Source organism: Rhinatrema bivittatum, chromosome 4, assembly GCF_901001135.1.
Source record: "Rhinatrema bivittatum chromosome 4, aRhiBiv1.1, whole genome shotgun sequence".
NCBI lineage: Eukaryota > Metazoa > Chordata > Amphibia > Gymnophiona > Rhinatrematidae > Rhinatrema > Rhinatrema bivittatum.
The window spans coordinates 446,374,555-446,388,102 of NC_042618.1; the positions used below are offsets into that span (position 1 = coordinate 446,374,555).

General features: G+C 44.2%; 1 protein-coding gene across 1 annotated transcript in view; it reads left to right on the forward strand.

The window, feature by feature from the left end:
- EPYC (epiphycan) overlaps window positions 1-13,548 on the forward strand; it is a 49,229-nt gene that overhangs the window by 22,411 nt on the left and 13,270 nt on the right. Inside the window, 5 exon segments of the mRNA XM_029597619.1 lie at window positions 345-504; window positions 3,478-3,636; window positions 7,175-7,377; window positions 12,201-12,218; window positions 12,220-12,297. Of these exon segments, the coding sequence (XP_029453479.1) occupies window positions 345-504; window positions 3,478-3,636; window positions 7,175-7,377; window positions 12,201-12,218; window positions 12,220-12,297 (618 nt within the window).

Sequence of the window (13,548 nt, forward strand, 5' to 3'; positions counted from 1 at the left end):
TGGGCACACTGGATAGAATTGTTCTTTTTTTTCGCTCTCATATGGCACAACATTAAAAAAAGTCATATTTTTAAAATTTTGTTAAATTAGGCATGATAAAATGTGCAAACATTTTATTATATAAAAGGTCTGCCTGAGGTGCAAATTAAATTTTGAAAGCAATGATTTTGTAAATTGCAACACAAATTTAGTCAAAACAAAACAGTCTATCAGGGTACAGTATGTGTTCACATTTATGCTGTCAGTGACCTCCTGTGGTAGACATCAGTAAATGAAGCTCAAAAAAAAGGTACTAATATACAAGCAATAAAATATTTGCCTAATTATGTAATTGTATTCCTCAGATAGAGATTAGAACTGTATTGCCTACTGAGCACAGACAGATTCACTCTTCACAGCAGCTTCCGGAGGACTCAGATGAAGAAGAATCAACCCCAAAACTCATTGATGGTTCTACACAAGGGCCTACGACTCCTGGGGTTCTTGGGCCTCAAACAAATGCAGGTTAGTATTCTCAATGTTCTGTAGCTTCTGATGGTATCAATAGAACCAGCATGGCACCCACTGAATACTTATTTATTCTAAGGTAGACTTCAGTTTTCACAGAAATCAGCTGAACAACAATCTCAAATAGAGATGAGGAGAATTTTCAAAGAGATTTACCTGGATAGATTGGCCTGGCTGAAAATTGTAAGCTCTGACCACACCCTGGTCAGACCTTGATACAATGCATCAGGGATTGCTCTTAGGGTTGGTTGTGTTCAATAACTTTGATAGTGATACTGCAAAGAAGTTAAAGGGAAAGTTTTCCTTTTTTGGCAGATGACACTAAGAACTGCAACAAAGTGGATAACCCTGAAGGAAAAGACAGAATAAAAAGTGAACTAAAGAAGCTTGAGAAAGACCAATTCTCAAGCTTCTTTAGTTCACTTGGCACTTAAGAGTCAATGCCAAAAAAAAGTACAGTGATGCACTTGTGGTGCAGAAATTAATGGGGGTGTATGCAGTAGGTGATGTGAACCAACTAGGCAAGGGATGTTGGTGTAATAGTGTCAGATGATCTTCAAGGGAACGAAACAGTGTGATAAGGTGGTGGCCAGAGCCGGAAGGAAGCTTGGATGCTTCTTTAAAAGGTCATTAGTGAGGCCACGCTTGTTATGTTTTGGAGGCCATATTTCAGAAAGGATACAGAGAGGCTAGAAATTATCCAAAGAAGGGCAACCAAAATGTTGTAGGGTTTGTACCAAAAGCGCCCTGTGAGACGAGACTCAAGGAACTTATTATGTATACCCTAGGAGAGAGGTGAAACGGTGGAGGGGGAGATGATAGACATTTAAATACTTGAAAGGTGTTAATGCACAGGAAGCCAAGCTTTTTTTTCAATGGAAAGGAAGTTTAGAAACAGAAACATGACAGTAGAAAAACCATCACATGGCCCCTCTAGTCTCCCCATCCATCCAATTTATGTAGCCCCTTTACAATTCCCATCACTCCCTCAGAGATTTCCTACATTTATCCCATGCTCTCTTGAATTCATATATCGTTTTCATCTCCACTGGGAGGCTGTTCCATGCATCGACCACCCTCTCTGTAAAGAAATATTTCCTAAGATTATCTGCTGGGCAGGCCTTTTTGGTCTTTAGCTACCATCATTTACTATGTTATCTCAGGGGGTGGTTTTTAATAGCCCAGTGCTGAGAATACATACCTGATGCCTTGTGTGGGTGGGTAAGAAGGGTAACATAGTGAATAGTTGTGAAAATGTCATGTACGCATGCTGTTTTCCTCCCCTGACCTACACACACACACCCCTGTTAAATTGTTAGCATCCATCTCTCAACTAAGGCAATTTCAACAGATGATTAAAAATTGTAGGCCTGTATCTAATATTAATAAGGCACACTTGTCATTATCAGCATAAACACAATGAATATATGAAAATCATGTAATATGTTCACTTTTTTAGAACAACAAATATAAGGGGCCTGATGATATTCTTGAATGATTGTTTTCACAGGACATACATTTGTTTCTATTATGTATAATCATCAGTCTATAATAGCAATGGAATGTACAAGAGTGGTAACTTCTGCAAATTCCATTGACATAACTATGTCAATCAGTAGATACCCCATTTCTATTGACTGCCATAATCCATTGCAGAGCCTCATCTGCAGACAAACACCTGCCCAATAAATTTTCCTAACCTGATGCCACAGCTGCATTCTTCAACTTCTTTTGTGTTGCTAATGCTTAATAGTACACCACCACTTGTTTATAGGGAATTAAAACCAGAAACCCCTGTAACTTTATAATGGAGAGATAATAGTGATTTTGTGGAAAACATTTCATGTTAGTATAATTTGAGCTGTAATTATAACTTGCATAACTTTTAACACTTTTATATTTTTTTGCTCACCACTTCTGAGCCATTCACACACTAAATGGCACAATCATATGATTTACTGTTAATCTTTGTTCAAGGGTACTAGGTTTTGGAATGCATTCAGACACAAAATAAGCTTCTGAGGCTCATGTACTAACATCCATTTTATTTTTATTTCACAGGAGGGGCTACATTTAGGAAAAACATACAAAATCAGCTATTTTGCACATCTCCATAGTAAAACATTCATGCATAGTCCACTACATGTGAAAGTTTACTTAAATTCATAAATAACGAGTTGCTGCATGCTGGTTTTCCCAAAAAAATATAAACACATCTCAGGGAGCTGGCCTCAGAGCTCAGATTTATGTGGAAGATTTCTGCATGGCTAATTTGCATGTGTAGAAAATTTCCCCGTGATCAAGGCCTCTAAGCCATAGGAAATCCTACGGGTGTAATACATCAGCTTCATCCTGACACTATCTATCACAGCCGTACATGCTTCATTCCCAGTTGCCCCACCTACAGCACTTTAAAGAACGTAAACTGAATTTTACAAATTTTCTTCAAGAAATCAGTATTTTAAACTTGGGGAGGCCAATAGTATTTATCCAGCTAAGTAGATGGCTGGATATCTTGGGGGCAGGCATAGGGTGGATCAGGGAAGGACTACTTATATAGTTACCTTGACTGAATAAGTGCCGATATTCGCACTTATCCAGTTAAGTTAACCAAATATGTTATGCATAACAGTGCCACTGAATAGCCCTTCTAAGTTAGCCAGATAAGTTATATACCTGATTCACTAGGGTTTTTCCCATAGACACAAAATGTCCTTTACTTTTTTCTGTCCAAGTGCCATTGGAATGCTTCTGTCAATTTGTCAGGAGTTGCTGTAACAGAGGGGCTGAGTTACTAACACCAAGACAGAACAAAAATGCTTCTGTGCATGGCCAAAGGGCAAGATAAAACTTGCATCTGCTCTGCACGGTAAGATGGGAGAAAAGCCTTAATGAATCTGGCCCTTAGAAAGCTTGTTATCTTTGAATACTGGACCCACAGTAACTATCACATTCTATTTTATTTTCTAGGTCTTCCAACCTGCCTTCTTTGTACCTGTTTGGGAAACACAGTCTACTGCGATGATCACGAGCTGGCTGCTGTCCCTCCACTCCCTAAGCAAACTACTCACTTCTACTCCCGTTACAACAAAATCGGAAAGATAAACAAAAGTGACTTTGCAAACCTAAGTATGAACTCCAACACTGACAATACAGCTTTAGTTTTAAATATAGTTATAGTAGCTACTATTGGCCCATTCATCCTGCCCAGTTATTCCTGTTCACACTGCAAAGAATTCATCCTGGCTGATGGTCACAGAGGTTTAATTGTTTATAGGGTATCACTCCTTAGCCACTTCAGTTTTGCTGTCTTCCTCATTGCTTCATTACTATCATAGATAGATGGGCAGTATTTCAAAAAATGCAATCACCCACTCACCTAGTGTGCATTTTCTGGGCTGGTGAGACAGGCCAGGGAGCAGGAGGCAGCAGAAGCATATTGGCCTCAGAAAACAGCAGTGTCGAGATGAAAGGAGGTGTGGGGGTCTGGGAAGAGAGTGAGACGGCTGAGGGGAGAAGAGAGAGAGAAAATGAGTGATGGAGGAGGGAAGACACAAAAGAGTGAGGGGGATGAGAGAGAGCCAGCAGGGAAGACAGGAGGAGAGAGACTGAGACTGAGACTGAGGGACAGGAGAAAAAAAAGAGTGGGGAGGAGGAGACTGGACTGCAGTAGGGGAAGGAGAGGAAGCGAGATGGAGGGGGGACAGAAAATGAGAGAACTGCGCAGGTGGCTGGAGGAAAAGAGAGGATTGCATCCTGGATAGGATGGAGATAGGAAATAAGTGTGGGGTGGAGAGGGAGAGAGCTGAATTGGGGTGGAGTAGGAGGTATGTGCACTCACCAACGGGCCGAAACAGTACAGTGCGCTCCGGTGGAGCGCACTGTTAACCCGCATTTAGACGCGCGTTTTCGACGCGCTAGCTTTACCCCTTATTCAGTCGAAAACGCGCGGCCAACCCCCCCGAAACTATTAGCGCCTGCAACATGCAAATGCATGTTGATGGCCCTATTAGGTCGATTCAGTAAGTAAAATGTGCAGCCAAGCCACACATTTTACTTTCAGAAATTAGCGTCTACCCAAGGTAGGCGCTAATTTCTCCGGGCACCGGGAAAGTGTACAGAAAAGCAGTAAAAACTTAATATCATGGCGATATTAAGTCGGAGGTCCCAAAAGTAAAAAATAATTAAAAAAAAAAAATGTAAAATCAGCCCGCGGCTCGGGGGTTGAAAACCGGATGCTCAATTTTGCCGAGGTCCGGTTTCTGAACCCGTGGCTGTCAGCGGGTTTGAGAACAGACGCCGGCAAAATTGAACATCAGCTGTCAAACTCGCTGACAGCCACCGCTCCTGTCAAAAAAAAGGCGCTATGAAAACAAGAGTGTCTCATTGAGTGCAGCCAGGATTGCCTAAGCCACATGATAAGAGATTGGTAACCATTAACCAATAGACCAAGTAGGAAAACTCCTCTCTTTTTTTTTTAAAGTAAAAACATTTACCTTCCTGCTCAGGTCCCTGGGGAATTCTGTGTGGTGTAGGGATAGTTCAGGCACTGCGGGTTGAACAGCCATTTGGCTAGGCCCAGCTCTCAGGCTTCTTCCTTTTTGGCGTGTAGTAGGCCACAAGGATGATTGTGTGCGTTTTTCACTATGTGCCGTCGATGCATGCCTGTGCATCTCTAGTGTGCGACCTTTACAGACTGTGCATCCAAAGGTTTGGCGTCCATGTTTCTGGACGTACACCTTGGGTGCCTAGGGTGCAAGGGTCTGTAGAGCCTTGTAGGGATGTGAATCGTGTGATCGATGATCTTAACGATCGAATTTGGCTGGGGGGGGAGGGAAATCTGATCGTCATGGTTTTTTTTGTTAAAAAATCGTAAATCGGGGTAGGGCGGGAAAACCGGCACACCAAAACAACCCTAAAACCCACCCCGACCCTTTAAACAAAATCCCCCCACCCTCCCGAACCCCCCAAAATGTTTTAAATTACCTGGGGTCCAGTGGGGGGGTCCCGGCGCGATCTCCCGCGATCTCCCGCTCTCGGGCCTCTGCTGCGTTAATAGAAATGGCGCCGGTGGCCCTTTGCCCTTACCATATGACAGGGCAAAGGTAGCTCCGATGCCATTTTGGTTCCATTCACCTGACGTCACTAGTGCAGGAGATCGCTCCCGGACCCCCGCTGGACCCCCAGGGACATTTGGCCAGCTTGGGGGGGCCTCCTGACCCCCACAAGACTTGCCAAAAGTCCAGCGGGGGTCCGGGAGCGACCTCCTGCACTCGGGCCGTATTGCCAATATTCAAAATGGCGCCGGCGCTACTTTTGCCCTCACTATGTCATACGGGTCGTATGACATAGTGAGGGCAAAGGTAGCGCCGGGGGGGGGGGGGGGTTCGGGAGGGTGGGGGATTTGTTTTAAAGGGTCGGGGTGGGTTTTAGGGTTGTTTTGGTGTGCCGGTTTTCCCGCCCTCCCCCCTCCCCCGATTTACGATTTTTTGACGATAAATCGGGGGAATTGCTATTGTAACGCAGCTCTAACGATTTTTGACAATTTAAAATATATCTGATGATTGTTTTAAATCGTCAAAAAACTATTCACATCCCTAGAGCTTTGTAACACTGCCTGCCCCCCCCAAACCCACCCTGAGCTGAAAGTACCTTTCTTACAGTGGGAGATATATAGAGTGTCAGACTGTTTCTCTCTCTCTCTCGTGAGTATCGTGATAGGGATATTTTTAAATGATGCACGTGGATTTGCACGCACGATATAAATTCAACATATTTTTACTTGCATGCCCAAAATGTGCTTTTTATGGGCACATGTGTGCTCCTTTTAAAATGTACTTGTTAATAACTGTAGGAAGGAGGAGGCATAGCCTAGTGGTTAGAGCAGTGGACTATGAACCAGGAGACCAGCATTCAAGTCCTGCTGTTGCTCCTTGTGACCTTGGGCAAAGTCACTTTACTCTCCATTGCCTCAGGTACAAAAACTTAGATTATAAGCCCTCTGGGGATAGAGAAATACCTACAGTACCTGAATGTAAACTGGTGTGATATCTCAATTGAGACTGAATGTCAGCATATAAAAAAAATAATAAACTATATGAGAACTGAAAATTTTGTTCTTGAGCATTGAGAACTGAAAATTTTGTTCTTGAGCATTGTGAGGCTGTTATCAAAAATATCAATGTGAATGTCAAACTAGACCTAGCAGCATCAACCACATTTTTGTTCTGTATTGTAGGTTTCCAGTCCTCCATGGAACGTCTGCTACAAAAAGATAATTAATCAAGTCATGTTCTCCTGTAAAACATTTACTTGCAACTCACTATTATTTATTGCTAAGTTAAGAAAATTATAACATTGTAGAAACAAGAAAAGGTATCAGATTGGTGGGAAAATTATGCTTATAATTTTGAATTTCTAGTGCTTTTCACTTTTGATTTTGTTGAAAATTATGTGACTCTTAGCAAATCAAGGTCAATTTCAATAGGGTAAGTGCCAGGCCCATGCTCCATCTTTGCACCCAATCTGTGAATTCTCACCGATTGGGTGTCATGCTTCCAGATGGACAGATTGAATCGGGTTGAGATCAGATTGAGTTGCAAAGTGCTTTAAAAAAGAACCAAATATGTTCTGGCACTCTAATCTTCTGTTAACTTCATCTTGCCAGGCAAATTAAAGAAGATTGATTTGACATCGAATTTCATCTCAGAGATTGATGAGGATGCTTTTGGGGGGCTACCTCAACTAGAAGAACTGGTGCTTCAGGACAACAGAATAAGGCAGCTCCCTGAACTGCCTGACACCATGACGTTCATCGATGTCAGTCTCAACAAGTTAGGCAGCAAAGGAATCAAGCCCGAGGCTTTTAAGGTAAGGCCACAACTGTGCAACAAAAATAAGATGCTTTAGAAGCTTTTCTGTGGCAAAAGAAAAACTACTGAACTAAGACAGGGTCAACAATTGTTTTTGTCTGGTTCCCCAGAGAAACTGGTCTTATAAGATCGCCATATCTGTTGCTTATTCCTCCCCTGTGAATATGTCCCCCATTCCCCACTAACTTTTTAACTATTCATCCAATTTAATCCAACTTTCTGGCAAGTAGGCCGATGTAATAAAATGAGCCAGGTTGAGTGCACATTTTAACTGCTGTTTTTGCACACATTTTTGTGCGTAAGTTTACTCCAGATTTAATATGGATTTGAGGGTACACAGGATGAATTTTCAAAAGGATTTACAAGCATAAAACATGCCTGAAGAGGTTGTGCATGTAAAAGTACATGCAAAAGTCATTCTGTACATACTTTTCTGTGCAGCAGAAGAGGCATTCTGGGAGCAAAGTTGGGACGGGGATACCATTTATATTCTCACTTTGTACATGCAAACTTTAGCCTTCCACTGACACTGAAAATTACCCTCATAAAATGTGCACAAAAACAGTTAAAATGTGCGCACATATTAGCAGATATGTCCACTTATGCACGTCTGCTTTGAAAATTCTCTCAGCAATAAATATTATGCACACACAGTTGCACTTGCTATTTGGTGCACATTAGGTCTGCCGAGAGAATTTGCATGCATACTTTTTAAAATCAAAAAGTATGTGCACAAGTCCAACTCCTCCCAGACTCCACACCCTGGAATGCCTCTCCCCTATAGGGTAGATTTTAAAAGGAGTGCGCGCAGCGTACATGTGCGTGCGCTACCCGGCGTGCACACATGTACGCCGCATTTTATAGCTTGCTCGCGCAGGTGCGCACAAGTTATAAAATCAGGGATTGGCGTGCGCAAGCGGGTGCACATGGCAACAGCTTTTAGCTAATGTACTATATATTAGGGATGTGAATCGTGTCCTCGATCGTCTTAACGATCGATTTCGGCTGGGAGGGGGAGGGAATCGTATTGTTGCCGTTTGGGGGGGTAAAATATCGTGAAAAATCGTGAAAAATCGAAAAATCGCAAAACCGGCACATTAAAAACCCCCTAAAACCCACCCCCGACCCTTTAAATTAAATCCCCCACCCTCCCGAACCCCCCTCAAATGACTTAAATAACCTGCGGGTCCAGCGGCGGTCCGGAACGGCAGCGGTCCGGAACGGGCTCCTGCTCCTGAATCTTGTTGTCTTCAGCCGGCGCCATTTTCCAAAATGGCACCGAAAAATGGCGGCGGCCATAGACGAACACGATTGGACGGCAGGAGGTCCTTCCGGACCCCCGCTGGACTTTTGGCAAGTCTCGTGGGGGTCAGGAGGCCCCCCACAAGCTGGCCAAAAGTTCCTGGAGGTCCAGCGGGGGTCAGGGAGCGATTTCCCGCCGCGAATCGTTTTCGTACGGAAAATGGCGCCGGCAGGAGATCGACTGCAGGAGGTCGTTCAGCGAGGGTTCCGGCGCCTCGCTGAACAACCTCCTGCAGTCGATCTCCTGCCGGCGCCATTTTCCGTACGAAAACGATTCGCGGCGGGAAATCACTCCCTGACCCCCGCTGGACCTCCAGGAACTTTTGGCCAGCTTGTGGGGGGCCTCCTGACCCCCACGAGACTTGCCAAAAGTCCAGCGGGGGTCCGGAAGGACCTCCTGCCGTCCAATCGTGTTCGTCTATGGCCGCCGCCATTTTTCGGCGCCATTTTGGAAAATGGCGCCGGCTGAAGACAACAAGATTCAGGAGCAGGAGCCCGTTCCGGACCGCTGCCGTTCCGGACCGCCGCTGGACTCGCAGGTTATTTAAGTCATTGGGGGGGGGGGTTCGGGAGGGTGGGGGATTTAATTTAAAGGGTCGGGGGTGGGTTTTAGGGGGTTTTAGTGTGCCGGCTCACGATTCTAACGATTTATAACGATAAATCGTTAGAATCTCTATTGTATTGTGTTCCATATCGGTTTAAGACGATATTAAAATTATCGGACGATAATTTTAATCGTCCTAAAACGATTCACATCCCTACTATATATGCCACAGGATGTTCTAGTCCATCCTTCTCTTGGACTAAGACTGTTCCCAAGCCTTCTTCTGAAGCAATCTTTTTTGCATGTTTTTTTGGCAATATGATTTGGGTACTAAGAGTTGCTCAATCAATTCCCCCTCCATGCTTCCCTTTGTGACTCTGTAAAGTAGGTCCCCTTTCATTACAAAATAAAAAGTAATAGGGTCTGTAACCTGCATTCCAGGGCCTAGCTTTCTGTCCATCCTCTGTATATGCTCCCAGGCCCACTTGAAGGACTCATCCTCCCTCTGGGCCTGTCTGAAGCTTCTCAGGTCACCCCCGTTTTCCCACTTAAAGAGGCTAGTTATGGCACTCTGGGTTGCTGCTCTTCCCCTGACCCTTCCTACACAGTTGTCTCTAAATTTGCTGCATCACTGTATTTTTCTTCTCTATATTGCCTCTGGGATTTAGGAGTCATAGAGTCTTAAAGATCCAGACCTGTATCATATAAGGGGAAGAGCTCTGGAAATGTCAGTTCTTCATTGCTGGCCTGAGGTGAACCCAACGTGAACTAGTTTCACAGAATTTTGAAGTTCAGATAATCCTGTCCTATCACTATGGGGTAGGGAAGTCAAGGAAGAACTCTCATTTCTATTTGGGACTGGACGATTGGTGTTTTCAGCTGTACTTGGCTTGTAGGATACTACCATTGGTTGCCGTGGATAATGGCAGGGTCACAGTTTTCCCATAGTCAGTCTGGATGCACTTCACTAAGTCTCTTCATATGAGCATTTTCACACTCTAATTGTCCACTAATACTTGGATTGAAGAGTCCTCTAACTCAACAGGAATCACAAATGTAGAGACTTCCTGGTTGGCTGCATCCACAAAATTACAATAATGTGGGGCCATGAAATTAATGTCCATTGGCACATCTTCCCTGGGGTAACAGTCTCTAGCAAAATGGCCCCTTTCTCCACAACTGAAACATGGTGGGCCGGCTGAGGATTGCGAGTTAAGGTGAAAAGTCCTGCTGGATCTGCATACTGGTGGTTGGGGGCCTCTGGCTCATAGGACTTCGTCGTCCTCTACCTGGGTCAAGAGGCTTCTCTGGGGACTATGGCAACTCAGACCTGGTCTGGACCTGATAATAGGCCTTTGCTACTTTCAGTGCCTTCTCAAGTGTAAGATTTGGGTGTCGGTAGATCCACTATCACATAGGCCGTTCTAGGCTGTTTAGGAACCAGCAGAACTGCTTTGGCTATCTCCATCCTAGTCTTTCCTTCTAGGTAGAGCCATTTCCAAGCTACATCTTTTAGTCTGTGGAATAGATTCTGTGGGTTTTCCCTATCTTGCAGCACTCCCAGCGCTGTCGGTAAGCTTCTGGATTGAGTCCAGCTCTCTCTATAATGGCAGCCTTGACTTCCTAGTATATGGCCCTCCCTTCTGGACTGGCTATTTGGAAGGCTTCTTGACTATACCCAGTAAGTAGATTCTCCAGATAGGTAGTCCACCTATCTTCTGGCCAGCTTGTCAGTTGAGCTGTAAGTTCAAAGTTTTTCAAGAAACTGTTGGGGGTCTTCTCCATCATCTTAAGAAGCACTAGTGACAAGGGAGGGGGCCTGGTCACAGCGGTCTGTATGGCCTGTGCTACCTGAGTTAGCACTGTTTTGCTGCATAAATTTTTCTTGCAGCACCTACTGGTGGTCAGTTTGAATTTGTAGGGCATATAAAATTGCTGCTGCCCTGTAGCAAGGATCTGTATCACCTGCTTTATTTTTCCTGCTTCCGGAGGAAGGAGAGGGAAGAAAAAAAAAACCAAACAAACCTGCTGGCCTGTCCTGCCCTGACTCACTACTTGAACCCTGACTGCACAGGCAGGGCTAAGTCTCTTGGCCTATTGTAACTTATACTGGTTGAGTAGAATTGTGAGGCCCCAGGAAAAAAGAAACAAATTCTGTAGATTTTTTTTTCTGCTGTAGCTGTGGGCTTCTGTTTATGCTTCCTGCTTAGGCAAGAAAGTCCTCACTTCTGCCACCATAAGTGGTTACGTGGCCAGTCATGACTTAGGAAACAGCCACAAGGAATAAGGAGGCAGATGCTAGCTGTTCCTTAGGTGAAAATTTATTTACAGTGAGAAAACAAAACAGGAAACATATACAGCTCACCTTGCAGATCTGGTAGCACTCAGACAATACACATAGTAGGTCTTCTCATAAACTGGGTTCCTACGTGCTCCTCGGGACTTCTCTAGATCTTCTGGGTCCTGACTCCTTAAAGAATGGTAAGGGGAGCCTCCCTTGTGGGGTTGATCCTTAAGGAGGACTGGGCTAGATAGCTGTGGCCAGTCTCTTAAGGTAGTTTTTGGGAGTTTCCTATACACCCCGTTACAGCCAGTCAGTGAGGTTGAGTGAGATTCATCCTAAAAAACTGAGGACAATATGTTCAGTACTAAGTGTTTTCCCCCACTGACACAAAATGGTAGAAAATCTTTAGTATATCTGGCTCTTAGTTACCCAAAACCCATTAACCATTATATCAGAGTTGAGAGACAGGGATACTAACAGAGTGTTTTGCCAACAATACAGAAGATAATAGAATTGGAGGAAAATTGGCAGCATCAGAACAACACAGAGCACATACAGTGTACGCAGCCTGGAAATTATGTGTAACAATTTAGTGAACCGCTAGGCATCCAGACAGAAATGTGCTGACAATGAATCCACACTAAAACTGACATAACAACATTACATTGTCTTAATGTTTCTAATTTTATAGGATATGAAAAACCTTCATCAATCTCTATCTAACTGATAATAACCTGGACCACATTCCAATCCCACTCCCTGAGGCCCTTCAAGCTCTTCATCTCCAGGTAATTTCAATGACAGGGCGAGAGAAAAAGAGATCATCAATCCCATATAGTGCAGGAGATTTGGGCATCACTTTACTGTCTTGTTGGGTATGATTGGAGTCAAGCATGATGAGATGTGAACATTTATATTAGTAAAAATTAATTTATCAGTTAACAATATGGCCTAAGCGATATTCAAAATAAAACACTCAAATTACCAAAATGTGTGTACAAAAACAAATATACACAAATTACAGTAATATACAACACCAAAGATATGACATGACAACAACTCACTTTAATCTTAACAGCATCTCAGTAAAACAGAACTCATTGTTTCCCAGGGAGAGAGGGAAGGCATCTGCTGCTATTGCAGGAACCTCTGCTAGCTAGGGTTGCCAACTGGCTACAGATTTTCAGGACAGGCTGATCCGGTCCTGGTTTTACCCCATTGCCTGACATGCGAGGATAAACTTGTAGTCTTGTTTTTCTTAAGAAAATCATCAGGGACATCAGAACTACAAGCCCTTGCAGACAAATGGGTACTGGACATCATACGAGAAGGCTATGCTCTGGAATTTTGCCGCATCCCTTGGGACAAGTTCATGATATCACCTTGCCACTCCCAGCTCAAGAAACTGGCAGTGGAATCCACACTGATAAGGCACCTCAGTCTGAGGGCTATAACTCCGGTACACACACCTCAAGTAAATTCGGGGCGTTATTCCATCTATTTTATCGTGCCCAAGAAAAGAGGGCTCATTCTGACCCATTCTGGATCTCAAGAGCGTCAATATCATCTGCGGTTATTGCACTTCCACACGGAAACCCTCTGCACCACCATAATGGCAGTGCAACCAGGAGAGTTCTTAACCTCCCTGGACCTTCAAATTCCAGTCCTTCAAGACCACCAGCATTTCCTATGCTTTGCTGTACTGAGCCACCATTACCAGTGCTGGGCATTACCTTTCGGTCTGGCAACCATCCCCAGAATATTCTCCAAAATTATGGTGGTCGTTTGGGCAGCACTGAGGAAAGAAGGGATCCTGGTGCACCCCTACTTGGATGACTGGCAGATCCGGGCGAAGTTAGTGGAGGAGAGCCTCCAGGTGACTAGCAAGGTCAGGTCCCTCCGACAGGAACTCGGTTGGGTCGTGAACATGGAAAAGAGCAGCCTCAAGCCCTCCCAGTCCTTAGAATACCTGGGGGCCCAATTTGACACCAAGCAGAACAAGGTCTTCCTACCTCCCTGAGGAGGAGGAACCTGATGGA